Source organism: Cygnus olor, chromosome 4, assembly GCF_009769625.2.
Source record: "Cygnus olor isolate bCygOlo1 chromosome 4, bCygOlo1.pri.v2, whole genome shotgun sequence".
NCBI classification, from domain to species: Eukaryota; Metazoa; Chordata; class Aves; order Anseriformes; family Anatidae; genus Cygnus; species Cygnus olor.
This window is the reverse complement of record NC_049172.1, coordinates 20,722,228-20,749,938: the sequence shown is the minus strand read 5'-3', so window position 1 is coordinate 20,749,938 and position 27,711 is coordinate 20,722,228. Positions and strand designations below refer to the sequence as shown.

Genomic DNA, 27,711 nt, shown 5'->3' with positions numbered 1-27,711 from the left:
GAAGGGACCATCACTTCAACTCGGAGGTTAATGCAAAATACACTATTCCACCTCAGAAGAGCATTTTGTTCAAAATCTCTCTGATGCTACACGGTGAGCAATTTGTTCCAGCTTAAAAAAAACTAACGGAGTCTTCAGGACGGTTGTTTCACCAACAAAGAGTTGGAGGAGGAAAAATGCTTACAAACAAGCCGCAAATCTAGCAGGCAAATACAGAGAGCTTCAGATCTGGAATGTGAGGCCAGAAGAACAGGTTCAGCAGGAAGCATTCAGCTTTGCCCTCCCTTCTTATGTTGCCCCCTCGAAAACCAGGAACACTGATTTACTTATGCAAACCTCTGACACTGCTATTAAGTACCTCTTTCACACACACACACACACGCACACATGTGCATGTGCGCACACACCTTACCTTATTTAGCCATTTCAGCCCCGGTATTGTGTTAGAATTTATTTGTTCTTCCAGCCATGGGCGCATCCGCATTCTTTCGACAGGCATTGTTACCTGCACTGCAAGGAGCTGAAGGGAACAAGGGACAACGTTACTTGTTTTCCTGGCAGAACTGCGGTTCCCCCATCTACCAGCACAAAATACAGACTTATTAAAGATTTGCAGGCATTGAACAATCGTAAACATTATGCTGACTTTGGATCTATGTAGAAGCCTCCCCTAGGAGTAACAGAAATGATGAAGCTTTCTCCACAGAAGAAAACAGTCTTGGTACACCTGTATTAGTACACCCTTCACCTGAAGACACAAGGCAATGGCAACAGCTCTTCTGCTTATACAGGCAGGATACCAGAGGCCACAAAGAAAATCAGTTACGCTCCAAGAGACCTCTTTTTTTGGCCCGTGTACCTGCATTTGTAGAAGACTTTTTTTTGCCACAGAAAATGTAACCAAAACAAAACCAAACACAGGAAACACCACTGTACTAGCTAAAATGATGTATCTACTAACTCGAGTGTTTTCAGATGGCTGTTTCTGTCCCGCAAACTTGATTAAGAGAATGAAAAATATATTCACATCACAGTTATTTTTCAGACAAATTTGGTTCTGGCTGCACAGGACGACGTCCCACGCCCCTCCAGCTTTCTCTGATCAACCCCGTCACAGATTTTTTTACTACATTTCGATACTGCTTAGCTAGGAAGCGAGTGCTTCACAGCCCCTCAGCTGCACCAGGCCGCGTTACACTATTCAGTCAGGGCTCAAACCGCCTTCTTTCTCTCTCTCACACACGTGCACGTGACCCCGATGCCATTTCCCTGTTTAGAACGGTAAATTATTGACATAAGAGTCCAAAGTCTTGAAGCCAAGACAGATAATTTAAAAAACATTAACCTATCTCAGGCACCACTCCGAAAGTGCCAACCAGCACTAGATGCAGATTAAAGCACCACATTAAACTCCTGTTAAGCAGCCTGCAATCAATCATTTCCACGTGCAAGTACTTGCATTTAGGCTTCTTCTTCTCTCCCCCACTACACCAGGCTCAGCTCCTTCCTCTCTCCTTTGTTCTTTACATCTGTGTTCACTGCATCACTCTTAACTTCTCTGCTCTGCTATTCTTGTCACCTTTGATCTTAAAAAAAAAAACAAAGAGAGAAAAACAAAAAGACTAGGCTACATATTTGAAAGCACACGGCAATGACACAAATGTAAATGGGTTTGTTCTTTTTTCCTATGGGAGTACAGGCATCAGGCAGACTAACAATTAGGCAGTACCAAGCCCACACCCAGCACAAGAGGAAGAAAAACGTTCAAAGTTTCCTCTCATTGCTCTGAGGACATGTATTTCCTGAAACTAATAGGGAATTAAAACCTGAGTGCAACAATAAGGCTCCCTGATACGCTCAGAGAATTTACCAGCAGCAGTGCTCACGCTAATCTCTTAGCAAACTTATTGGCATTTTATTTATTGCTGTGCAGAGCTGGTCACTATAGCTTCAGCCTCAGCCTTTTCCAATGACCAAAAATGTCTAAAATAGCTCAGAAAATGTTTGCAACTGCTCGGCTCCCTTTCAAATTCACTTCAGATATGAAAAAGCAGCCAGCCCCGGAGCCCAGCAATGGCTGGATCCTGCTGCAAAGCCCCGGTCTGTGCAGGAGCAAAGCAGTTTTCTGAGTGACAGCGACACGCTCCTAAAATGCACGATACCCTTTTCAGATATGCAAAAGTACGAGCACTTTTTACAACGCAGATGCAAGCAGGCCCCAGCAGCCCTTCCAGCACCAACTGCCTTATCTCAATCACACAGTACCACCATCTCCCTCCCACTCGAAGCAGGGTCAAAGCTAAAAAATGCAAATGACTGTACTAAAAACGCGAGCACATTTCTATTCATCTGTCAGGAAAGGAGCATGTAGATGCAACTATCGTCTTACATGCTTTTCTTCTTGAGATTTCTTTCAATATATGTGCACTTTGAGATAATTCCTGGAAACACCATGTATAAGCTTCAGAATTCAGTACGTGAGTGCTCCTGTTTGCAGCGGGACACGTCTCGTGTTGTGGCTAACGAGCCTCTAAGACAAATTTCAAGCCTGTCTGAATGAACCATTTAGGCAACAGGCAAGGAAGTCATCTTCAAGGCAGCGGCAGCAAATCCAACTTGGGACGGAAAAAAGGTAAAAGCTGTGTTTGTGAAAAAGCAATGCACTTCAGGAGAGGAGAAAGCTGCCAACATTACTACAAGGAAGCAGGTCCTGCCCAGGATGGCAAGGTAGAGCCATTTATCTTGTCCGTCCCGTGTCCCATGGGGCTGCCCAGCTGTTCCCCACAGACGTGGCAGGGTTCATCTCCTTCCCAGCACTCAGAGGCCTCTGGGACCAGCACAGCATCTGCAGCCGTCAGCTTACACCTTCACATCCATCACCCGCACCGCACCAAATTAATTGGAGGTAGTCACAGAAGAAGTCTGGCTTGTGAGTGGCTCCCGAGATCTGTTTATCTGAAAGTAAAACCAAACCCAGCTAAAAATAAACCCGCAGCGATGTCCACCTGGAAGGAACCGTGGGCTTCTTCTGGGGAACCATGCTTCACAGAAGGGCAAAGGCAGCGCGCTTCTGTTAGTCAAAACACAGCCCGTGCTCCTCTGTGGCCACGAGCTGCAGAAAATAAAGCCAGAAGACACTCCCAGACACAATGCCTTGGGACAGCACTGACCACAACGGCACTAAAACGTAGCGGGGTTTTTGGCAGTTGCACGTCAGCGACATCTCTGCAACGAAAATAACGAGTCAGCTCTCTCTAGCAATTGTCTGTGTGAAACGAAGGTGCCACGTCTTCCCTCCAGAGCTGTCAAACGTGTGGTTTACTTGTGAAGTAAGAAACGCCACGTCCTGCCGTGCCTTAAAAAGTAGCCTCTGTGTTTCAGTACTGCCTCCCAGTACGTGTAACACGGTTAAGAGGCAGAGTTAATGGGTGCGCTTGAGAGCCCTATTTTGATGGCTCCTTTCTGTGCTATTTTTGTTGTTGTACCCTTCACTGTTGGCTTTGGGGGGAGAACCTCAAGCCCATCTCTCAGTGAGTAGCGGGACAAACACCTTCTGCCATTCAAAGTCATTCAAGTTTTTAAAGACCCCTGAAATTCTCCAAAGCAGGCAGCAAAGGCACGTAAGGTTCCACTGGCCATCGCTTAACGTAAAGCCAGCTTCGCCCTAGATCAGCACACATTAATTATAAAGCAAATGCACGAAGCCAGAAACGAAGGTGAGCCATACAAAACACGAGGCATGCCAAATCCCCGCGCCCCCGCGTAGTGTTGACCCAGCAGAAAGGAAAAAGCAAAACCAGACGGTCCTTGTAAGGAGGACGAAACAGTAACATCTATAACGTGAAGCAGGCCTGTAACACCAGGAGCACCTCTGCACCTACCACCCACTGCTGATCAACGCTAACGGTGCACTTCCCCTTCAGATTTACACCCCTGGAGTCAAAGCTGCATGCAGGTGCCCACATTTTTGGTTTTTTTTGAGACAAGTGGACTCCATTCGCTTCCCACCTCTGGTCCCACGCCAATTTTGTCCCGTGTCAAGGCTATTCTTCGCGGAGACAGTGTTGTGAACGAGAGGAGGGAACTGAGCTGGGTTACAAGCAGCACCTCTTTCTGTAGGGCTTGTTTGGTTGAACCCTGCCCAACGCTCCTACCCTGCCTGGAAATGCCTGTGGCAGCGCAGCCGAGAGGGAGCACGCAGCATGGGAGCAGCTGGAGGGGACGGGTAGGATGCCCGTAACCCAAAAACACTAATGAAGCCTCCGTGCTTTTAAGCCACAGCATCAAGCTTGGACTGTGCTGACCTCCAGCACCTCTTTGGGGAGCAAAATGCTCAGCGCTCCCAGAGACCCGCGCTGAAATCAAGCTTTCTGGCACCACGCTGAGGATCATTTCTGTTTGTTTTCAATTCTGGTTTATAATTGTCCCGTGGTGGGGGGAGGGAAAGAATAATCGCCAAGAAACACAATCAACTGCTAATTTTCCTAAGAAAACATTGTTCTGTCCTATAAGAAGAGGAGGACTCCTTTAGACGTGAAGGGAGGCCTACCTACCGGGAATTCGCTTTGCAAACACTTGCCACTCCTAACAAGAAAGCCAATTGCCAAGAACCACAACTTGTAACCGTACACATACAGAGATGTATTAAGCCTGACAGCTCTGTTAATATCATTTCCCTTTTCTTGCTCCATTTTTATCACACACCTCTTCTTAATTGGGGTCAAAACCAGGGGCTGTGGGAGCAGAAACACACTGACGGGCACTAAGAGATGAAGGATATCACCCCCATACAAGCGCTGAGCACGGCAGACACGTGGATGTACCAAACAGTACCACACAACAGCATTAATACTACAATAGCACGATAAGAGCATTTTGACCACTTTTGAAGGTTTGAGCTAGTTCTGCAGTCAGCTCAGTCTATTTTTTTGCAAATAGACACCACAAAACCGTGGTGGAATCTCCTCCCTGACAAGCTATAAACTGTCCTAATCCTGCAGACGTGACTCAGAGGAAAAGTGTTGTGGAAGACGGCGAGCACAGAAGTTGTGAAGTCAGGCCAGCACAACCCAGTTACAGACACAGAAACCTGGAGGAGGCCAGCCAGAACACGGCTCCTGCTACCGCATGTTGTGTTTGAAAATGAGCTTTCTACACTGAAATCCTAGCAGCAGCCTGGGGTCACGAGTACAAACCGACCTCTTAAAGGACACAGCTGAAGGAAAAGAGTCACAACAATGTTAAGAGATCGAAGCAGGGGCATAACAATGTTCTTACAAGTAGTAGTACAAAGGGCATTCAGCAAGTAGCTGTCACTACACCATCCTTAAGACGTAACAAGTCATACTGAATTTTAGCTCCGTGCTCCTCTGAAAGATGTATTTTTCCAAGATTCTTTATGTAAGACTCTTCAAAAGGAAACCCAGAGTACTCATTTGTTTTTAAAAAGAAGTTATAAAAATATTGGTTATTTTCAAGAGATATTTCCCTTCAAAGACATATTTAAAAAGCCGTAAATGATGGTTGGGTTATATTCCATATATAAATATAGCTTTAAATATTTTCACTCGATAATGTTCAATAAAGAGCTTGTAGTCCTCCCTACTGTCTGCTAAAACGTACCAGTAAGTTTGTTTTTCCCCTGATAACACTGCTGCCATACAGAAAGTACAGCCTTTGAGAAGGAAGAGCCCTTCAGTAGAATTATGGCAGCTGTAGAGAGAAAGTGAAAGCAACAGCACAGCATGTATTAAATCCGAGCAGTACAAGATGTTCCATTCCCTTCAGTTTCACTCCGTCTGTCAGCATCTGGATGACTGAAAAGACACGTAGGTTATCTCAAAACCACAAACTACTCTATGCCTACATCATGGACATTTTTGAAATTTACTTCTACAGAAGTAAGAAAAAAAAAAAAGCAATTCTTTTTTCCCTGTCATAAAGTACCCAGTTAAAAGATTTGGATATGGAAATGTAGCTCATGGCTGTGAGAAGGTAAGGTGGGATAAGATACTCAGAGGTGCGTTTGTGAAGTAGGTCACAGCCTTTCCCCAGAGCGGTGAAAAAACATCTGTTCCCCAGAGGACTTGTGCAGAATATTGCACGGGATCTATTTCTCTTTTATCTGTGAATAGAGAACTGACAATATTAAAAAAAAAAAAAAAAGGAAGTAATCTTGTGTTTGTGTTTTGCTGATAATCATTCCCTTTGTTTCCTAATGCTGATGCACTTCAGAAAAGCATCAATCACCCTGTGTGACCAAACAGATATGCTGAAATGAGACCATATGCTAATTTTAGGATTCAGGGAACTGGATTCTGTATTTGTCCGTGTGCCAAGAGTGTTCCAGGATACAAAGAAACATGATCTTATTCTAAGGAACAGTACTTACAGCAAAATTCTGTCCCTGTGTCGCAGCTTGGACTCTGCCTTCACGCAGGATTTCGTATACAGGACCACCCTGTGTCTTTTCCTGGGTAAGAAAACCTGCTAATGTGGCCTGCTCAGAAATACTTCGAAACGTGAGTGAGATTTAAACTGAAACTCACACCACTGAACTGCAGGTACTCTGACTTCAGGCACCTGAAATCTTCCTGGCTGCGGCCTCCAGGAGACCTCTGCTTTTCTTACCTTCTGAAAGCAGAGCGAAAGTCTTACCACTGACACTGCACGAGAAGAATTAACGTGCCTGCTTTCTGACAACCCCAAATTATGCAAATACATGCATCTTCCTTGGAACCACCAGCAAAACACTTAATTAAAGGAGCATTAGTAAATGAGGAAAAGCGCGCATACCCACTCTCGCAGTAGCCTGGGCTAAGGGCTCCAAATAAAACCCTGAAGCTCTTGGAGTTGTACAACAGAGATACAAGGCAAGAAAGTACAGGGAAGCCTAGAAAAGACTATCTAGATTCATGGATAGTTAGACAGCAACCCTTCCCTCTCTGGTCTTTTAATCTCATGTATTTATGGCGCCTTTTCTGCTCCCTACGAATACTGACACTATTAAATAGGGACAGGGGAATCAATCCGGCATGCTGCTGCACACAAGGAAGATGCAGGAAGGTAGAAGGAAAAAAAAAGCCCTTGTGTCCTCAAGGGCTGGAGGGTGAAAAACACCCCAACCAACCCAACATTCCTTGCAAAAGAACAAAACAAAGGCAGCAAATACCTCCAATGTGTACAGAAATCGGCGTTACAGACTGCCTGACAAACATGCCCAGGAAAACGTACAATGGGAACTCATACTGTATAGAGAGTGTGTTTCATCAGCCCTATAGCATTTCTGTTCCACCCAAAGGGTGTTAACATGTCCTGGCTGGGATTCAGACATTACACATCAAAACAGACTCTTTCCTTTGGTTTCCATGCACAGCTGAGTTTCCCTCGGCAGCAAGGACGTGAGCTGTTATTTTGCAGTGATCTCAGGCATCGCTAAAGGTAGCCCTCGGACTTACAGCCAAGAGCTGCACTGAGGAAAAGCCACGATATTTTAATACAACTGAACCAGGAGCCTGGTCAGTGCCTCTGGACTGAGCTGCTATGAAATAATGCTTCAGTTTCTCAATACCTACAGTAAATCTCCCTTCCACTGGCTCTTACGTTGAACATTATCGTAAGATTAAATAACACGATGTCTGTTGCTGAGCCCATTCACTTCTTTGGCATCACAGTGACTTACATCAGCTGGGAACTTGGCCCAGACTTCCAACAAATAGATTGTTAGCGATCATCTCTGCAGCATCTGTGCCACGAAGACCATCCGTACACACACGAGCGTCTGCAAAGCTGGTGAGAACACAAAGCGATTGCTTCACTTCCAACTTTAAAGGAATACTTTGTTTCCTGTTGTTTTTTTTTCCTTTGTTTCCCAGGTCTTGCCCTGACTCAAGATGGAGATGATGATCAGCTTCAGATGGCGTCGGGATGACAGCGGCTCTGCGCAAGTGACAGCCAACAAGCGGCGTGTGATTACAGAAAACTCCTTCCCCGGCACCTCAGAAATACAGCCACAAACTTTACCTGATTTATTTACTTCCTGAGCTTTTGTTTTACGTCTGGTGACGGCTCGAGATTTGTTTTCAGCATCTGGGACGTCTAACGACTTTTCCCCCGAAGGCTGCCAGAAGAAAAGGTGGTCATTTTTCGGTGGTGGATCCCTCCTTCGCTCAGACGAGTTTGGGAACAGCTTGTTTACAACAAGAAAATCGCTGGCAGGGTTGTCAGGCAGCAATTAATTCCTTGCACTGGGGAGCAGTTATCCCCAAATAAATCAATTTTAATCTGGAATTAACTGCTCACACACGAATTCACTCCTGAACACCCACATACAATAGCTGATGCGGCTTAGCTGTGTCAGTCCCTATCCGCCGCGGCCAAACCCTGCGCCTTCTTAAAGGCTGTCAGGAAAACTCAGCGTTTGACAGCTGATTCATAAGGAATTTTCCAGGCTGATGAAAACTAGAAGGCTGTTAAGGCTCAAACAATTACCAAGAATCACTTCTTTTATCATACTAACACAGCTCAACAGCAGTTTTAAAGTCTTTCCGTGGCTCTGTTAGACCAATGCCCTCTCAAAGTGCTCTGTGACTAGGTTTACAGGAGACATCCATCCCTAAAACATTGCCGAGCACACTGCATTTCCCACACGAAACTGGTTTGTCTGAAAGCAACACAAAATCATACATGCAAGTACCTACAAGATCTGGATGCTGAACTGTAAAAACCCTTTCTAAAGCCTGGGCAGACATCATCTCCACGTCCTGTCTAGCACTTCTCTGACTAAATACGTGGTCGGAGCTTTAGAGGACACCACGAGTAAGAAAAGCAGCCATTGTAAAACACAAGTCCTTAATCACAACGTTCCCACACTGGTGGCTTGTGAGGCTCAGGCAAGCCTCCAGAAAAGATGGTTACTTTTTAAAGGCACTCAGAGAAGCAGAAAAATTATTTCGGACAGCGAACGCTGAGAAGTGCGTTCAAGGAAGAGTTTTCCCATTCACTGGCCACGACCTGAACCTGATGTAATCCACCTTGCTCAGATTTGACTTGTTTCCCACAGCCAGCTCTGTTTGTATAACATACTGTTCTGCGACACACAGCAAAAACTATTTGCACACTACACTAAAGTACAATTTAGTATTTGCTCAAAGCTTTCATTTTATTGTCTGGGCAAAGGCAGCTCCTACCACCGAAGTTAATAGCTAACCCACACCTACTTTTGCTACCCTAACTTCTAATCAGCAGCGCAGCATCCAGAGAGCAAAAGACGTAAACCACCTCTGCTTAACTTCACAGTGAGCACCGAAGCCAGTCCTTTCCACAAATCAGTTTTTCCTTCACTTCCAAGGGAGGGGACAAATCCCAAATCCCTGACTACGACAGTTCAATTATTAAAGAGAAGTATATGCTATTTCGGTTTAGGAAAAAAAAAAACATTTCTCCCACTCACTTAACATGGTTGCTTTAAAGACAGACCACAGAAGGCACAGACTTGGGGGCTGGGATACTCTGAATCATCCACACTGCAAGCTGGAAACATGTCTGTCACATGCACTTATTTATGCCTACAAAAATAGCACCATGAAAGAAGCAGATGTGTGAGCAGAAAAACTAACCTGAATTGAGTTAGTTATTACAGAGATATTGGCCGGAACTGGAGAATTTAACAGAGAAATGTCTTTATTTTGTAAACACACTTCAAGGGTTTGCTTTTACAGAGTACCAAGTATTAAATGCTTAATGCTGACACTTGTTGAAACAGTATGTTGTAAGCCTCCTTTTTACAAAACCATTACTTTCCACCACCACAGGACACACAGGAACTTCTTCATTCATTCATGTTGAGCTATGAATGGTTAATAGGCTCCCTTACAAAATGTGCTCTTAGTTTGATGTTTTTGTGTTGATCACAGGCTAACAGCAACAAGACAGCCTCAATTCCTGATCTGCAGCAGCTATTTCTATCTTGAAAGTTTCCTAAAATACTACTGAGCTAGAGTGAGACCACTGAACTCATCTTCATTTCGCTTCTAAGCAAGATAAGTGTTATTAAACTAAACAAAGCTCGTCTTCATCAGCTTCCCCCATGAATCTCAAATCTCCAGAACAGTTTCGGCATCCAAAGAATTCAGTTCTGATATGCCTGAACATAATGCTTGTCAAACGTGTGAGAATTAAATCTCTGGAACTAAAGTCCTTCCTTTTACCCTCATACAGCTTCAGAAGGGCAGGGATGGTCCAAGCTTCTCCTCAACACCCAGACGGCACTTTATTTTGTTCAACACATTCCAGGAACATACATCTCCACATATGAGAAGGATATTCATTCAAGTTCCCATGGCCATCTTTTGACTAATTTACCACCAAGTTCTCAAAGTCACAAAGGACCTTCTAATTGCTGACTGATCCACGGGAACTGAGCGAGACCCCTTCCCGGCCATTTCAGGGGATCAGCAGAGCTTACAGCAGATAACATCTTTGGGTTACTGTTGATCTGGCCCAGATCTCAGTGGATGACCCCAAAGGTGAAGGAAAAAAAAAATCATACATTTTATACCTGATCCTATTAACAATTCAGATCTCAACACAAATAAATTTCAAGCGCACCTGCCGTCTGAATGACTCCCCTTCATGATATTGATGTTACCACCTTCATTTCTCCTTGTGTACCCCCTTGCCACATTTCCAAATGTTACTTCCATGAAAGACGCACACACACCACACAGAGCACTGCAGGGTCATCACACTGACCGCTGGATGGGAAAGGAGTTACCTGGAAAACCTGGGAAAATTGCTCTTATTCCTAATTGTGTATTCTGTTAAAGTAATGCTGCCCTGCAGAAGTCAAATTTACTAACAGATAAAATAAATAATAACACTGAAATCATTTTTATAAAGTTCAGCTCTCGTGCTTCTTTGCTCTGTGTTTATTTTCTCATTTTTGCCAACTGGGAAACGAAAACCAATGGAGTCAGTTTCACTTTTGTTTATATTTGGTTTCAATTTTATCCTCAAGTTTTGCTTTCATGTTTTTAACATAACAATGTTTGGATTTCAAATCCTGCAGCAAAGCTTTCAGTAGCTTGAAAGTATTTGTCTCCTATCCCCCACTTTTTTTATACTCTGGAATTATTTTTATTTTAGATAAACTTTTTAAGATGCTGTCACAATTCTGGAATGCTTTTGGTGGGGGTATTGTTTTGATTTTTTACAAATGCATATGCCACATCCAATTTAATTCAATAGTTCGGTACTTTCCACTTGATTCATCTCCCAGCTGCACATAAAGCACATTTGTAAAACTCAAAAGGACACCTTAGAAGTAGGAGCAGCCAGTGCACCACACGGACAGAAAGTACACATCACGCACCAAATGCACGTTACATATGTGCATCGAATGTGCATACAGACCGAAACTTGCTGCTACTTCACCTTACTGACGAATTAAGGCATTATCTTGCTTAGTTAAAGCTGTAAGAGGTTTGCCTGTAACGCTGTCAAGCAATGTCCAATATTAATAGAAATATTACAGGACAGATTTTGTGTTCTCTGTACTCATCAAGCCCCTCCACTCACAGACACCCTTCCGTACACATCAGAAAGCAGAACTTAGCCACGCTTTCAGAATTTCCTAAAACAAACCGTAAGCAAACCTTCCTTCTTTTGTGCTATGTCAGTGCTAAGCACGCAGGTCTTTAAAAACTGCTTAAAATAATATTACAGCAAAACGGAAATGGTTAGACAACATCCACTGTCAAGTGCGGTTCGAACTAAGGGACAAATGCAAATGCTTTTGCCACAGCTTAACTCCATTCCTAACACCAGATATAGCTGCAAATCAAACCTGTAAAGGTTACCTGAAAAACTCCGAACCCGCAATCTGCTCTATTCTGTACGGGGAGAGAACATGGAAATTATTACTTCTAAGCACAGCATGAAAGCCAGTAGCCTGTACAGCAACAACAGAATGCTAAAATCATTTAAAGTCAGAATTAGTTCTGTACCTTGGGTGAAACAACCTGTCACATGCAGGTGGATTTGCTCCTGGGTGCCTGTGTCCAAGCTGCAACACGATAAAACGTCTGCTTTGTACTACAGACTGCTGTACATTCGGTGTAATCTGCCCCCAAGCAAACAACGGGGTCAGAAGATTTCCAACACACACAAACCCCGCTTGCAGCGTATTACCCACAAGAAACTGAACATTACTCTCTCATTCACCACTTCTGCATTTTCTTCCCAGCTCATTTGAAAAAAAAAAGCATTTTCATCAGCTCCAAGAAGCTGAAAACATAACCAGCACTAACTGAAAGAGCAAGTTAAGTGTTTTACAGCCTATCAGTGAGCAACGTGTGCTGTACATGTCAATTGTGCTATACACAAAACATGTAACTTTATATCTATATATATACCAATGTAGACATTAAACTCTTAACTATTAACATGCATTCCCTTCCTCTAACTGTTCATAACTGCTAATGGTCGGTGCTAGTTTTTCCTACTGGCTATTTTAATCTTAGCACACGAGCTCACACAGTGAAAGCAAGGAAGAACCTTCAGACAGTTCATAAGTAATAACTCAACAAAACTTCTGAAACAGAAGGGGAAATATAATTACATTGATTGTTTTTTTTTTCCATAATGTTATTGTTACATAAGGAATATGCAACGTAATAAATCTGTTCTTCTCATGCACGGTACCCAGAATCTTTTCGGTTAGCTAATTTTTTGTTTTCCTTTCGCACTTGTGATCTCAAAGAGCAAAACAGAAAACGTATTACACTAATCACGGTTTATAGCTGCATAAGCTGTAATAAAACTTCTGTAAACACTACCTTATGGCTTATATCCTCAATATCACAATCATTGTAGGTAGGCCTTTGAAGAACGGAGTTTTAAAAGGTCAATCTTTAACAAGTCACAGAGATAAGTAAGTGTCCTGCAAAAAGAGCAACACGAGATTAGTTCTGTTCCTTTATCTACAAACGGATCCTGGCTTTCAATACTTAAGATCCACAAAATATAAACTGAGGTTCCAATGAGGTAATAATGAGGTTCTAATCTTGAAACCAGCAGATGAATTTTGCTGAATACCACAGTGTCGGTGCACACACGGTGCATTTAACCTGACCGCAACTTGTGTCGGTTAACAAGTCCAGGGGTAACAAGCATAGACTGAACGGGATCATCATGGAAATCATTTTTGTTCTCAGGAAGTTTCCTGAGAACTTATGGCACAAAATTCACGTAACAAAGGCCAATACACAGTCTATGTGATCTCTATGTAATCTACAAACGGACCATTTTTTATGCCTGTGCTTCTCATTCTTACGGTGAAAATTCCCTCACGGTTTTCAGAAAGAATCCTTGATCAGGCCTGCAGTGATCTGTGGCTATTCAGTGCTCAGAGTTTGAAACTGAACTGCACTGACTGCCAAGCCGCGCAGCAAGTTTCTCTTCCACAGACTGCCTAATCGCTCGTGAACCTACGTAAGCTCGTGACATGCGTGACACGTGAGGCAACGAGCGCCACAATTTATTTACTGCATGACAAACACCTCCTCCTGCAGTGAGGCTGCCTCCCATTTCTTTTATGTGGGTTGTGTTTACCTGTGCTGTTCCCTGCTGCCTGTTCACTCGCCTCAGGATGCTAATGATTTCAAGGAACACTCCCACATCCTCTTCTGTCACCTCTTCTCCGAGCCAAGGCTTCTGACTCTCACAAAAGCTGTTCCATACACTTGATTGTCCTTGATGCCCTTCTCTGCAGCTCGTCAAGTCTTACTTTCCAAGATGGGGGAACAGAAATTGTTAACACTGTTTAGGAGAGGGGAGCAACATGGACTTACGGAGGCATGACAGTGTTTCCTATTCCCTGTTGCACTCCTTCCTGATAATTCCTAAGCTGCCCTCTGCTTTCTTAGCCACTACTGGGCACAGAGCTCGCTTTTGCACAGGAATACCTGTGTTCTGTGATCTTTTCCCAAGTAAAAATAATTCAAACTTCACTTTTGCGCATAACATTACGATTACATTCCCATCCATGTGCCTTACATTTCATCGGTCTGTACCGAACTTCATTTGCAATCTTACACCTGGACTTTCAACACAGTGAGGTCCTTCCGCAGTCTTTCAGAGGTTTTACTACTCTGAACAGCGAGTCCATACCACGAGGAAACTTGTTGCATCACCACCACCTATCTCTTCCCGCACCAGCCGAGTGGCACGGACTCTAGACCGGCTCCTGGGGGACGACCTGAGCCTCCTCTCATCGAGCAGACTTTGCAACCAGCCCTGCTCTGAGGAGGGCTGTACCAAGGAGACCTCCACCACAGCTCAGCGACGCCTTGAAAGAACCCCAGAAGCCTGGTGAGGCACAGCTTCTCCTCAACAGAAGCCCAGTCCACTGTCGGTGTATCACACTTGTACCTCCTGCTCACTAACCGCATTCACCAAACCCTGGCAAACAAACAACAACAACAAAAAGGCGAACAAACACAAAAACAACCACCCGGGAATTCCCAGTGTCCCCAGAAACCTTGAAAAACTGGCATCTGATTTGTCACCTCCTATTCCTGGAGCACCAAGGCCAAGTCTAAGCAACAAGTTACACAAGAGGCAACGTATCAGCAATTTCATAATTCACGTTCCTCCAAAAGTTTTGAACAAGGATCGCCTCCTCCCATCTATTTTATCACCTCAATTTGTTCTGATATCCTCTCTTACAGACAGGTCAGTTTGAGAGAAATCCTCAAACAGGCTCACTCCTTCTTAAAAGGGAAAAAAAACCTCTAGTAAGGGAATGTCCCTAAACTCTTCCTTAGTGAAACAAGACTCAAATAACTTGTTTCACTCTTCTGTTATGACTTTATCTTCCTTGGGCACTCCTTCTACACATGGATCATTTATCAGCAGGCTTCCTGCTTTTGATGCACTTCAAAGGGGATTTATTGTTTGTTTTCATGCTTTTAGCAACTTGTTCCGTGACTCTTTTTTGGCCTACCTTATTGTGTTTAACGCAGATTTCATGTTCTTTTCCATCTTTCTCGTTTGAAGGCAAAGCTTTAGCTTGTTGAAAGATGCCTTTTGACTTCAGCTGAACTCCTTCACTTTGCTTTTCAGCCTGTTCAGCTTTTTTGGCATTTCTGACAGATGCCATGCAATTGCTCTGAGCCCCTATTACAGCGTCTTTGAAGCATTACATGCCACCTGCAAGTATTTTACACTTTTGACTGCCTCTCACCATTTTACTCATTTTTTTCCCCTCCTCTTATGAAGATTTACTGTGGAAAATTAACCACCACCACAATAGCCCCTGGCTCTATTCCTCCTGAAACAACGCTGAATCTCAGCGCATTAGGATCACTGTCACATCAGAGCATTTTTAATGTAAAATTCCAAACTTAATTCCTGCTGGCTAGGATCTTGCCCAGAGCTGCCACCCACAGAGTACCCTGACAAGCTACACCCAGAAAACACCTAAAAACTTAGGACCTGGGCAAATTTCATGTTGGAACGTGACAACTGGCATGGGGGCAACTGAAGCCTTCCATTATCTTTGTATTTCCTCCTTTTGCATCCTCTCTGATCTCCCTTAGTGTATGACAGTCGCTGTCAACACCTTGGTTGGGCAGGCAGTCACACAGCCCTAATCTGTGCTCTTCCTATTTGGGCCTGGAACACCAGCTCATGAGATCCTGTGTTACTTCCTGAAACGGTTACAGGCTTTAACAAAAAGCATCCCGCTCCATGCACGTGTCAGCTACTCTGTCCTCCTTACGCCATCTGTAGTCTGTCACTACACTCTCTGAGCTTCTACAAAGTTTCTGGTACTCCAAGTATTGTACCATGGAGATGTTTCAGTAGGGGTCTTAATATGCAATATTTATATTATATAATATTTAATATGCAATGTTTATATTATTTTAATAATATTTTTCATTAGGGATGATCCTCTCCAAGATAGGATGTCTCCCAGCAAACCACGTTCTTCACCTATAGGTCTTTCCCATAGGTTTAAAGCTTTGATTTAAAACTTATATTGTTTTATACATATTACATATAAATAAGTTTATACTTCATTTTAAGGCATACATAGCCTGGCTGCAAATTTAATTATTAAAATTTAATTTATTAAAGTCCCTTTTTTTAATGTAGACTTGTTCTATTCCAAATATATTTCCTCTTGAACCTTATCCCCTTTCTTCTGCATCACTTTCTCTACTGTGCATTAAGACTCCACCTCTCTCCAACACCACCTGGTCCCACCACAGAGCTGAAGGCCTCCACACAACGTAGATTTGGGTCTTTACCCCCACAACAGCTATATTTTACTTCTCAGACCTCTTATCTACCTCTCTCCATGCAGCAAGGCCTGTGACGAACAGCCCTTCCCAAAAGACCGGCCTGCCACCTTCTGATAGAGACACCACACAGGGAGGTATGTCAAACGTGACGGCTGACCACCCGGACACCCGTGCCTACCAGCTGGGATCCCTGTTTTGTTTTGTTTTGTTACTGTTCTGTTACCTGCCCGTGGCTGTGGCTAGCTGAAGAACTGCAGCACGAAATACAATCGCAACGAAGCTCCATCACCTCAAAGGGCTCTGTGCTCTCATACCAACCACACCACGTTTTTGACAGCAAAAAGGGCCCAGGGCATGCAAGGGGCACATGGAGTAATTCCCCCGAGAGACATCACCAGTGTGGGACAGAGGAGGACAGAGTAGCCTCAGAAGAGGCCAGTGGCACGGAAAGATTGTGATTCAGACAGAAACCATCTGCCCCACAGATCAATTGTGCTAGTTTTATAATTATGTCACCATTTCCGTATTAGGGAGAATGTAAATTTTGCTGCCGCATTCAACTCCCTTTTTATGGTGCTAACAAGGGCATTCTGCAAAGGACATTACATGCAAATCTACTAGGGGTTAGTAACTACAAAGATGGGTATTTCATCTCAGGAAAGGGAGGTCCCAGTTTACAACTGCTCCTACGTTCAGGAGATCGCTGTCTAGAAGATCTCAGCACGGTGAGCTGAGCGGTAAATGACAGCCATTCGCCAACTGGGAGCAAAGTGCTGGGCAAGGGGATGAAATCAGTGATTCCTTTATAGGAGCGGTGTGTATCAATACAAGAGCCTTGTGTAGGTGCTCCCTCGCTCATCAGGGCAGGAGTTAGGGATGTGAATACCGCTGGGGAGCCGGGCTCGGGGCTGCAATCCCTCAGAGATCTCCGATCCCCGGCATCTGCCCAGACGGAGCGCGGTGCCTGGAATGTGACCCGCGCACCCCGCACGAACAAAACGCCCCTTCATAACTCTCCCCCGGGGACGGAGCCGCCCAGGGCCCGGCCCTCGGCCCGCTCCGGGTGCCCTCCGCGCAGGACAGCCCCTGCAAGCCCCGCACCGCAGGGCCTGCCGCTCGCCCTCCGCGGCAACGTCTGCAGGCCCGAGGACGAGGCGGCGCGGCCCCGGGGCCCACCTCGGGCCGGGGCCGGGTGGCTGCGCGCTGCCGGAGGCCGCAGGGGCGGAGGCGCCGCCCGCCGCGGGGCGGGGGGAGGCGGAGGCGCGGCCGCCGCTTGTGTAACGCGCGGGCCCACCGGGAGGGGCCGGGGCCGGGGCAGCGCCAGCGCCCCCCGCCCGCTGCGGGCCCGGACCGCGGCCCCCGAGCCCCGCAACAAGTGCGGCCATCGGGCGTCACCCCCCCAAAAAAACACACACGCACACCCCACAGCAGCGCGGCCCGTGCCCCGCCGCCGCGGCCTCCCCCCCCCCCCTTCCTCCTCCTCCTCCTCCTCCTCCTCCTCCTGCAGCGGCCTCGGTGCCCCCCCCGCTGCCCCCGCACCCCGCACCCGCAGCGATCCGGGAAATAGCGGCGGTACCGGCGGCAGCGCAGCGCTGTGCGGGGAGCGCCCCCGTCCCCGTCGCCGTCCCCGTCGCCGTCCCCGTCCCTTCCCGGCGCGGCTCGGTGCGATCCCTCAAGGTTACCGCCGGTTGCCAGGGGACGCGGGCTGGAAATGAAAACAGGCGCTGAATAATCGCGGGAGCAAAACTAAAAGTGCCTCCCTCCTCCTCCTCCTCCGCCCGGGCGGCGAGGAGGGCCAGATCGAAAGCAAAACAAGGAGAGGAAGCGGCGAGCAGCCGGCGCTTGGAAATCCCCCCGCCTCCTTCCCTCCCTCCCTCCCCGCCGGGCCGGGCCGGGCCGGGGCGGCCGCGCAGGCGGCGGGGGCAGGGCTCAGCGCCGGGCCCGGAGACGGGCAGGGCACGGCACGGCTCGGCTCGGCCCCGCAGCCCGGCACGGCCCCGCCAGCGGGCCCGGCGCGGCCGCCTCAGCGCCTCAGGGGGCCCCGCTGTCAACGCGGGCGTCCTTCGGCTTCCACAGCCCCACAGCGGGCCTCCGGGGGGCGGCCGGAGCCCTCTTGGGGTTTGCAAAGCCGCCCTCGGTCATGGTGGCTGAGGAGAGGTTGAGGGGCTGCAGGGTGTAAAACTGGCCCAGGGGAGGTCGCAGGTATCGCTGCCGGCCTTCCCATGATGAAGGGAAGGCCCCGTGAGTTAGGGACACTGGGAGATAGGAGATTTGGTCCTGCGTAAGTACAGTGTGTCATTGCATTTCTCACATACACGTATACCTACACGTGTCCTCTACACATTTACACATTTATCCAGGTGAACAAGTGGCGCACACACGTGTGGATGCATGCCGGGACACCTCAGTTTGCTCGCACCCTGCTCTCTGCTGGGGTAGCAAAAGGAGGTGGAGGTGTTCCCTGGGTGCGCAGGTGCTGTGAGGACCCTCAGCCGTGGCAGCCCTGGCCACACGCAGGAGCCTGAGGTGTCTGCCCTTGTGGGCAATGAGTCCTCCTCGCCAGGATGCGATCTCTTCACACTGAGGAGAAGGCAATCACAGAAGCGTTTGGGCCGTCAGGAATCCACCGCCTCCCCAAAAACACCAAGGCCTCACAGGAGGCCATGGACCATGTTGTGCATCTGTGAAGTAGGAAAGGGCAAGTGAGAGGTTTAGGGAGCAAGGTTTAGAGTGCCAGGCAGGACGGTTTTTCTGCATCTCCTGCAGAAATACAGCAGAATGGAGAGGTCAGCACCGATGGGAAAGGGGACAGGTCCCGGGAGAGATGAGAAGGGGCTGCAAGGAAGGAAGGGTCAGAGGCACATGGCACTTCCAGGTACTTCCAGAAGAGAAGAGCCCAGACGGACTGATTTCCATGAAGCCCTCGTGGGACTGTGTGGCTGGCCTTCAGATTGAGAAGGTCACAGGGGGAGTTTTAGACCAAAGAAATGGAAAGTAGATGGGTACTGAAGAGCACTTGGGAGCGTGCATCCCCTGGCAGGGAAATCACAAGGATTCAGTGTCCTTGGGTAAAAGACAGGATGAAAGTTGACAAGAGCCAAACAGAGAATGGTGGAAAACTGTCAGAAAAGATAGTGCCATATAAGCAGCCTCAGGAGTGAGATGAGGGCCCAGGGTGTCTAGCTTTAAATCAGCACATTGACAGAATGGATGTGCTTGGAGAGGAGAGCAGGGGGATGCTGTAATAACAAGATACACTTGTGTAGGAGGGTCAGGCTGGGCTGTGTCTGAAGGGAAGGGGGCTATACGCTCCAAAAGAAGCAGTCAGATCAGCTAAAACTAGCAACTAAAACCGAATTTTTATAAGACTTAAGGTCTCCATAGGAAAATGGAAGGAGTAAGATGATAGTACCAACTCTCTGAGACAGGTCAGGTTGGTGACCCAAAACTGCTGCAGAGCAGCTGGGAAATGTTGGGATGGAATGAGACCAGGAGCCCTTCCACCCCCCAGCAGGTATGGCAGAAGTGGCAAAGAATCAGAGAACAGCAAAGGTAATTAAAAATACAGAATGACCCAGACTGACTCAACAGACCAGGACTTTTTAGGCTGTAGAAATGAGCCAATGCAAAAAAGTCAGGCGAGAGAAAATACACAGTCATGAATAGAGAAGAATGGGGATGGATTATTTGCTTTCTTTTCTAATATAAGAACTAGAGAGCATCAAGTGAAACTAGCAGGTGGCAGATTTAAAGCAAACACGAGGAGGTGGTTCTTCACACAGCAGGTAATTAAACGGTGGCACTTCCTGCTTTAAGGTGCCAAAAGTTCACAGGGAATCAAAAAAGCACCCGAGCGCACTCAGAGAAGAAGAAGAAAAAAAGAAAAAAAGAAAAAAAGAAAAAAAAAAAAGAAAAAAAAAGAAAAAAGAGGTGCTTTAAATGTAAAGACACAGCCTCTGCATCAAGCTGTCCCCTAAGCAGCAGATTGCTAGAGGCTGGAAGCCATTCTGTGGGTGCCTCGGTATGTCCTTGCCATGCTACGTGCTGTCATAGACGTGTGTCGGTCACAGCAGGATGGATCTCTGAGCTAACTCATACTTCAGAGTTGTTTTTGTGGTCATATAGTTGTGTATCAACACCATACGCAAGCAGGAGTAGCCTTACGTGTCCTGGCAGACCTGTTGGCAAATCAGGGCTCTGGAAATGTATAGCAGTTAACAAAATGCTCTCTTGAAAACACGGGCTTTGTCTTTTAGGGACCAGAGGGAGGGCTTGCTTACATGCCACGTTACCCTGCCAACTTGCAGAAGTCTTCACAGGTTTACAGCACACGCCAGTTTGGAAGGAATAACTTAATAAGACACAGTTTTGTTCCAACCACCTTGTTCTAAGGGTTACAAAAGGCCTAACTGTGAATGCCTGCAAATTGCTCAGGAGATGGGAGTTGCCCAGTGCCACTCACACAGCTCACTCCTTACAAAGGGAACAGCAGCCCAGGCTGCTTTTTGCAGTGTTGTGGCTGTTGTCATTTCCAGTAATATACTTTCAATTCGTTTACAGAATGAGTGAGCTATGAAAGTCTGTAGTTTAGGTACCAGCATATACTGTGGGAAAAATACTTACAATCGTATTAATAATTTAGTCTCACACTCTCACACTCGGAGGACTACTTATTCACAAAGTGGCAACATTGTGAATGACACTAATTGTGTTCGGTCACAGAAAACACAAGTGGCTTACTGGAGAAAACAATAACCAAGCCATTTAGTAGAATTTGCAGCCCGCACTTTCCATTTCTTCCCACTGCCCTCAGCTGATCTAGATTGGGCTCATTCAAGGCATTCACAAAGACATTTCTCTCCACATCTTCTATGATGAGAAATTTACAGGATGTACTAGAAGTTAAATCTTCTGTTGTGATTCTTTCATGATGTTGAAAGGTAATGGGAATGGACAGCTTCTGGTTTTTAAACATAGCTTTCAACAGTGACTCATTCCATGTGAAAAAAAAAAAAAAGAGAGACTTACCATTCACAACTTTGCTGTTTCAGTAAGATCTGACATCCTTAAAGTCAGAAAATTTAACCAAGAAGCATCAAAAATCCAGATCTTTTTCTCTGCAGAATTGCCAAAGTTTGCAGCTTACACTATTAATCATCTTCCTTAGGGAATCAGCTGATTCCACTAGCATCCTGCCTTTCATTCACTAAAGATTAACTGTTCTGGCCTGGCCTTCATTTCTGTGAAAAAACACCAAAAATAAAACCAACACAAAATTGAAAATGGGAATTCCTGAAGTTCCAGAAGGTAAATAAGCCTTTAAGAGGAGCTGACTATTCCATCAGTTCAGGTCTTCAGATCCATTGCACCGTGACTTTCTGTCCCTAGCACTGAAGGTGAACAGCTGAATTTTCTCATGGATTTGGGTCCCAAGCCTGTGTGCTCACCCACAGTTGGCCTGCATATTTTTCTGGTATGTTAAAGTAGGAAAGCTCTGCAGCAGAAACCACGTTGGTAATTTGCAGTACAGGTGAGTGCTTAGCAAGAGAAGAAATTAGTTGCAAGTCTCCCATAATTCTTGCTTTAACACATCCATGCCTTCCTGAGTGCCCACACCCATTTTTCATCTTGATGCACAGGGAAATTTCTTAGCACTTTTAATTTGTCCTGTGGAAAACATTCTGATGCTGATGTAATCTGTAATACCGATATTTTTAGATACTACATAGCAATGCCATCTTACTTATAATAAAAGAAAGCCCAACAGATTGCTGATTATACTTAAGAATTAAAAGTATTTGTATATTATAACGCAAACAATCACCTCAAGTTTAATGAAAAAAAAAAAAAGCTGGCTAACTGTTTAACTGTTTAACAACTTATTGAAATGCATTTACTCTCTGAAATAAATGCTTTATTCATTGGGTGGGTATTTTTTAATTTATTTGCTTGGTGTTTATACTGTCATAAATAAAAGGACCGTTTGGTCTTTGGTGTTTCTGCAGTGTTCTATGAGTATTTATGGTCGTGTTAAAATTAACAGAAAATAAAGGTTCACCAGGGACAGAAGGACAGAGTTGACAGGGTGCTCCTTGGTCGATTTCGTTGCAGTCCCAGCCTTGGCATCAGAAGGGGGACAGGCACAGCAGTGGCCATCAGGAAGTCCTTGGAAATCATCGCACATCTCGGCGTGCACCTGGAGAGTCGTCTGCTTTTTTTCTTCTGTTGCTCAACAACTGCATGAAAAAAGACTAACTTATCTAAGTGCCGACTGAGCACATACTCCAGCGTGTGCTTAAGCGTAAGGACATGACCAGTTGCTACTGGGCTCAGAGGGATTCCTCACATGCCTGAAGTTATGTGTGCACACAAGAACATGTGTGGGGGAAAGCCTCTCCATTCACCCTCACTGCCTTGATTTTGCCTGGATTCCTTAACTCAACCTTTTTGTGGTCTTTCCTCTTCTTTTTTTTTCTTTTTTTTTTTTTTTTTGTGCTCCCCTGGCTGCAGGGTGGCGTGCAGCTTGCTCAGGATGCTTCCACAAGCTGGGATGTGGTCCCTTGCCTGCTCCTGGTGGGGCACAGTCATTGCCATCCGAGGGCACAGACACATGGCCTGAGCAGCCCCCAGGCAGCTACAGCAGGAACCCGCTGACAGCAGCAGTAGCGTGTGCCAGCAGCACCACCCCAACACTATTCACAGCACGGAGAGAGGTTTTTTAAGGCATTTCTGTACAAACTCATCCATGTGACGTCTTTGTCTTCAGCTAGGTTATGCTGGCGAGGAGACCTGCCCCGAGAGTCTTAACAGGGTGTCTATATTACGGAGTACTCCTCAGCTCTCATATTTTTCAGCTGTGCTCATCTTCTGATTGCTAAGAAAGTAGATGATAGGAGCATTGTTTTGTTTTTATTGGTAATAATTACAGTCATAATTACAGAAGACCATTCCAAGATGGAAAAATCTTTTGCTATTTTAGGATTGTGCAAGTATGTTTCAGGGTGAGTTCAGAACAGGAATGTCTGAATTATCTAAAGAAAGTGCTCTGAGTAAGATATTTTTAATCAACGCTGTAAACACACTGTCTTCTCTAGCCAGCAGCGTGTGCAGTTCTCAAAGCGTGCCAATACTGCGTAAGAGAAAGAAGAAAAAGAAAAAGACCAATATGAAAATAAAACTTTTCCATTGCAACACAAAGCCTCTCACACGTTCTGTAACTGAGGTGCCCTCATTGAGGTGCTGCCTTATCCAGCCGTTAGGGGATTCTGTCTGAAAGAGCCCAGAGACAAAATAATGCCCCTCGACAGGTTTCAGATAGTCGCAGGATGGCTGAGGCTGGCAGGGCCCTCTGGAGCCCCTCTGCTCAGGCAGAGCCACTTGGAGCTGCTTGCCACGTCCAGGTGGCTTTGGAAGATCTCCAAGGAGGGAGACCCCACAACTTGGGCAACCTGTGTCCGTGCTCCATCACCTGCGCAGCACAGAAGTGCTGCCTGGCGTTTAGACAGAAGCTCACGTTCCAGTTTGTGCCCAGTTTTGTTCCTTTAACAGGAGGGAAGGGAGAAAGCAGTGAGTTTGCTAATACCGGTATTGTGAGGCATTTTTACTCACCCGTGTCTCTTGGCTCAATACAGCAAATTTTAGGGAGGAAAGCAGTTCTTTAAAAACAGGTGCAGCATCTTGACATTTCAGGGCTGAAGCAGAGCTTGGCAGAGAAAGCATGGACTGGAGCCAGGCTGCTTCAGTAGATCGTACCTGAAACTAGTCCCGCTCACCCTGTCTGTAGCAGCGCATTTCACCCAAGTGGAAGCTTTTGTGGCATTTTTCCCAGTGAAACCAAGGCAGAATAAAAAGATAAGTGATGCATTGTCTGTTGGTTTGACAAAGCAGAACAAATTCTTTTCTTCCAGAAGATGATGAGATATTAAGAGCTTTGCTTCATATCATGTGTAAACACAGGCTTTGATTTAATGGATTCAAAACTTATTTGTTATTAAAATCAGGCCAATTCTCTTTGTTGATGGGGAAGAGATTTTTTTTTCTCTTTTCACTTTCTGTTTGTAGTGGATTTTTATATATAAGGAAGTCTTTCCCGGGGCATGCATCACAGAAGTGCTCACCAGGCGTATTCCCTCACCAGCCTCACAGAGCAGCAGCATGGGCCGTCACCCCACCAGCTCCTACCCCACCAGCACAGAGAGAAGAATTTCAAGTCTTTTTAGCCCATTTCTGGCCTCTGTCTGGTACAAGTGGGTGCCCAGGCTGTGTTAGAGGAGAAAGGGTGACAGAAGGGTGCAACGTGGAGCAGCATCCCAGGCATCCCAGCTCAGGCTGCCTCCTAATGGCAAACCGGGCAGTGCTCCGTGCCCGCAGCAGCCTCTGGGGCCACACGTCTGTGGGGCTACTTAAATATAGCTCGAGCCTTTCCTCCTCGGTGCGGTCCCCATCTCACACGGCAACACAGACTGGGTGATGGCCGAATGTGACCCTTAAAAAAAAAAAAAAAAAAGAAAAAAAAAGGATCCAATTATAAACATTTAATTTTAGGCTCTTCTACCTTAAGTAAAAATGGCCACCGAAAGTTACAAGGCCATTTCCAAGTGAGAACCCTCTTTGAAGCTCTGGCTATTTTGTCTTTTCTAGTCAGTGTTTAATGATTAATGGGAGAGTAGTGAGGGCTCGTATAAGGAGCCCTGCCTGCTGACTGCCTGCGCATCTCCAAAGCAGCAAGGCTGACCTCTGGAGAGCCTCCACATCCCGGACTGCCCGTCTTCCCCAGGTACAGGCAGTTGCAACAACTCCTGCATGCTGAAGCTGAGCTCCCCTACTGCACCTTTGTTGCTAGCCTGCAGAGTCCAGTAAGATCATCTTCTGAAACGCAGCAGCTGGCTCTGGTGAGCTGTTTCTGGAGTGCAGATCGCTGGTGACTCATCTCTCCTGAAGCCCATCGTGCTGCACTTCTCCTTTGACAAGTCATTTCTGTCGCTCTGACCGTTGCCCTGTTCTCAGGTTTGCTAAGCCGGCACAGCCAAGGAGAGACTCCTTCAGAGGAGGGATACAAGGGGCGAGCAGAAAACCAGTGTCAGAGGACGAACAAGACCCAACACCAACTTCAAACCACCTGTTCCCAGAATTTGCCATCACCGATGGGGTGGGCTTACGGGGAAAGCACCCTGGGGAAGGCGGCAGTGAGTCAGCTGGCGAGGTGCTGAACCCCTGTTGGTGTGCGAGAGGTCTCAGCCCCCCACATAGGGCTGCTTTATCACTGGAAGAGAGAGAAAGGTTGTGGGAGGGGACGGAGGAGGAAAACTGTTGGCTATTAATAGCAAATATGAGTGGGAGCTTTGTTTTGAATGGGCTTATTTAATTAGCATCGTGCAGCGCAGAAGTAAGGCTCGCGGTGCACTTCACCTGCTGAGGAGTCTCGTCTTGTTCTGTTTTGCAGTGCCTGGTATAAATGTGCCCTGCTTTTTCAGGACCCCTGCTCTTGTGCGGTGCTGCAAATAGTAATATTGCTCTACACCGTGGTTCTCCAGTGTCACGTTATATTTGTCCTTGTGTTTTCAGTACCTCAGAGAAACAAACAACAGCAACCAAAAAGCAGCTACTTAGGTCATGTAAAGCTAGGAGACAGCAAACCAGGCTTGTTTCCTTAGATCTGTAAGACATGGCACAGCAGCTGGACCCGTGAACCCAGCTAGACATCACTAGCACGTTAAATTAGTGGGATTATTTTTTGGGAAAAAAAAAAAAAAAAAAAAAAAAGCTCAGATCCTTGTGGTTATTATTTTCCTATTTGCACCTTGCTTTAAATAATTTCATGCGGGGTGGGAAATCCTCCTTTTAATGAAAGAAGAAAGGAGTACTCCGCAAGTATGCATGTTATGGCACTGATAAGCAACAACCGGCCCCGAAGGTAAGTTTTAGTAGGCAGATATCAGAAGCAAAGGCAAGGGCGGACAGCTGCCAGTTCAAGACAGAGCTCCTCCTCTCCCATTAAGGTAGCTTTATGGGAATGCTGAGTCACCTGTTCCCTGCATAAAAGAGCTGGAGGAAAAGCAATTATGTATAATTTTCTTGCATTTCTTCTGCTCCCACACCACCATTTCGCTTTGGGAGCGAATCTGGCTGCAGAGTCAAGAGTTCTCTTTGTTGGAAAGCATTATAGCATTGTACCTTGGGCTAGATATGTAAAAGCCTGATAAGCAGGTGGTAATAATTCCCAGTCAGCTTCAAAGAAACGGTAATGTGTCATTTCTTGGCGAGCAAACATTTAGCGCACATAAAACAGTCATAAATAGTTTGTGGAATACTTGCAAATAACATTTACACCAAAGCTATTAGCAGCTATGGCGGTGAGGCTCCTGCAAGCTTCCTCTTCTCTTTCTGATCTGTATTTAAGGTTTTTATGAAGCTGTCCCTGCTCTTTCCCCAACCTGGGGTGTTCTGTCCATGAAGGCAAGCTCTCCAGCTGCCCTGCCAGCACCCCATTGGCACTCTCAGGCGCTGAAGCAGGAATCCGCGGCCGGTTGTGGTGATTTTTAGCGCCCGTCCCTCTCAGCAGCAACATCACCACTGCTCTAAGCTGCTCCAAAAGCATCTCCTTAAAGCCCATGTTCATGGCCAGCGTCCCCGGGCATCCCAGGATGGTGGTGGCACGGAGCATCCCACCCTGTCCAGCTGCGCCACTGCTCCCCATGTCCCTGGGCCAAAGCCACATGCTGCTGTGTCCCACGGATTCAGACACAAAGGGGAATGGGCACGGAGGGTAGCTCTGAGCCTGGCCTGCCACCCCATCCCTTCACTCGCACACTCTAGCTTCACCGTAGCTCTCCTGCCCCTTGACCTACCAGCACAGCTATCAACCAAAGAGAAGATCAAGGTGGCCTGTTACGTGTTTTTTCCCCCAAAGTCACAGACTTCGCGTTGTGTTAGTCACGATGAACCGAGGACGTGACAAAGGCGAAAAAAGGCAGGTTGCTCAGAGGTGCCCCTCTTCTCTGCTTTATTGGTGGTGCTGGTGAAAGGCATCACGCCGCCCTGCGAGCCCTGCGCGGAGCACTTGTCCTTCTTCTCTGGCTTCCCACCAGCCCTCGGATGCTGCTGCTCATGTGCAAGGCTGCTGTTTGTTTTGCTAGCTTGAGGGAAAGGCCCAGAGGACAAAAGCCACAGAACTTGGAGGGCTTCCTGAGTGTCCATCATCACTGGGCTCCTTTTAGCCTGGGACCATCTCCCTTGCTCTGTTTATTGCAAACAGCCACGTGAACCATGGCAACACCAGGAATAGGCGAGCATCTTCATCCCTCTACCCTTTCCCCACCTCTGCAAGCCTGATCCAAGTCTTTTCCTCTCTATTTTGGATATTTTCCCTGCCTCACCAGCAGCGCGGAGGAGCTCTGTCGGTCTC

The 27,711-nt window shown here is 46.4% G+C and overlaps 1 protein-coding gene across 16 annotated transcripts in view; it reads right to left on the bottom strand.

Moving 5' to 3' along the window:
- Nucleotides 1–18,195, bottom strand: part of IRF2 (interferon regulatory factor 2) — a 41,676-nt gene extending 23,481 nt beyond the window's left edge. Inside the window, exons 1-6 of one of the 16 annotated variants that reach the window (XM_040554701.1) lie at nucleotides 17,884–18,169; nucleotides 12,837–12,940; nucleotides 12,006–12,064; nucleotides 11,859–11,891; nucleotides 1,460–1,586; nucleotides 413–520 (exon numbers count right to left, since the gene is read on the bottom strand). In XM_040554701.1, coding sequence (XP_040410635.1) covers nucleotides 413–499 — 87 coding nt within the window. In that variant the 5' untranslated portion in view covers nucleotides 500–520; nucleotides 1,460–1,586; nucleotides 11,859–11,891; ... (1 more) ...; nucleotides 12,837–12,940; nucleotides 17,884–18,169. Of the gene's footprint in view, nucleotides 1–412; nucleotides 1,587–2,389; nucleotides 2,956–11,858; nucleotides 11,892–12,005; nucleotides 12,122–12,836; nucleotides 12,941–13,611; nucleotides 14,305–17,853 lie in introns of those variants that run through there. The other 15 variants (XM_040554695.1, XM_040554698.1, XM_040554703.1 and 12 more) reach the window with 15 other exon arrangements.
- Nucleotides 18,196–27,711: the final 9,516 nt, after the last annotated feature.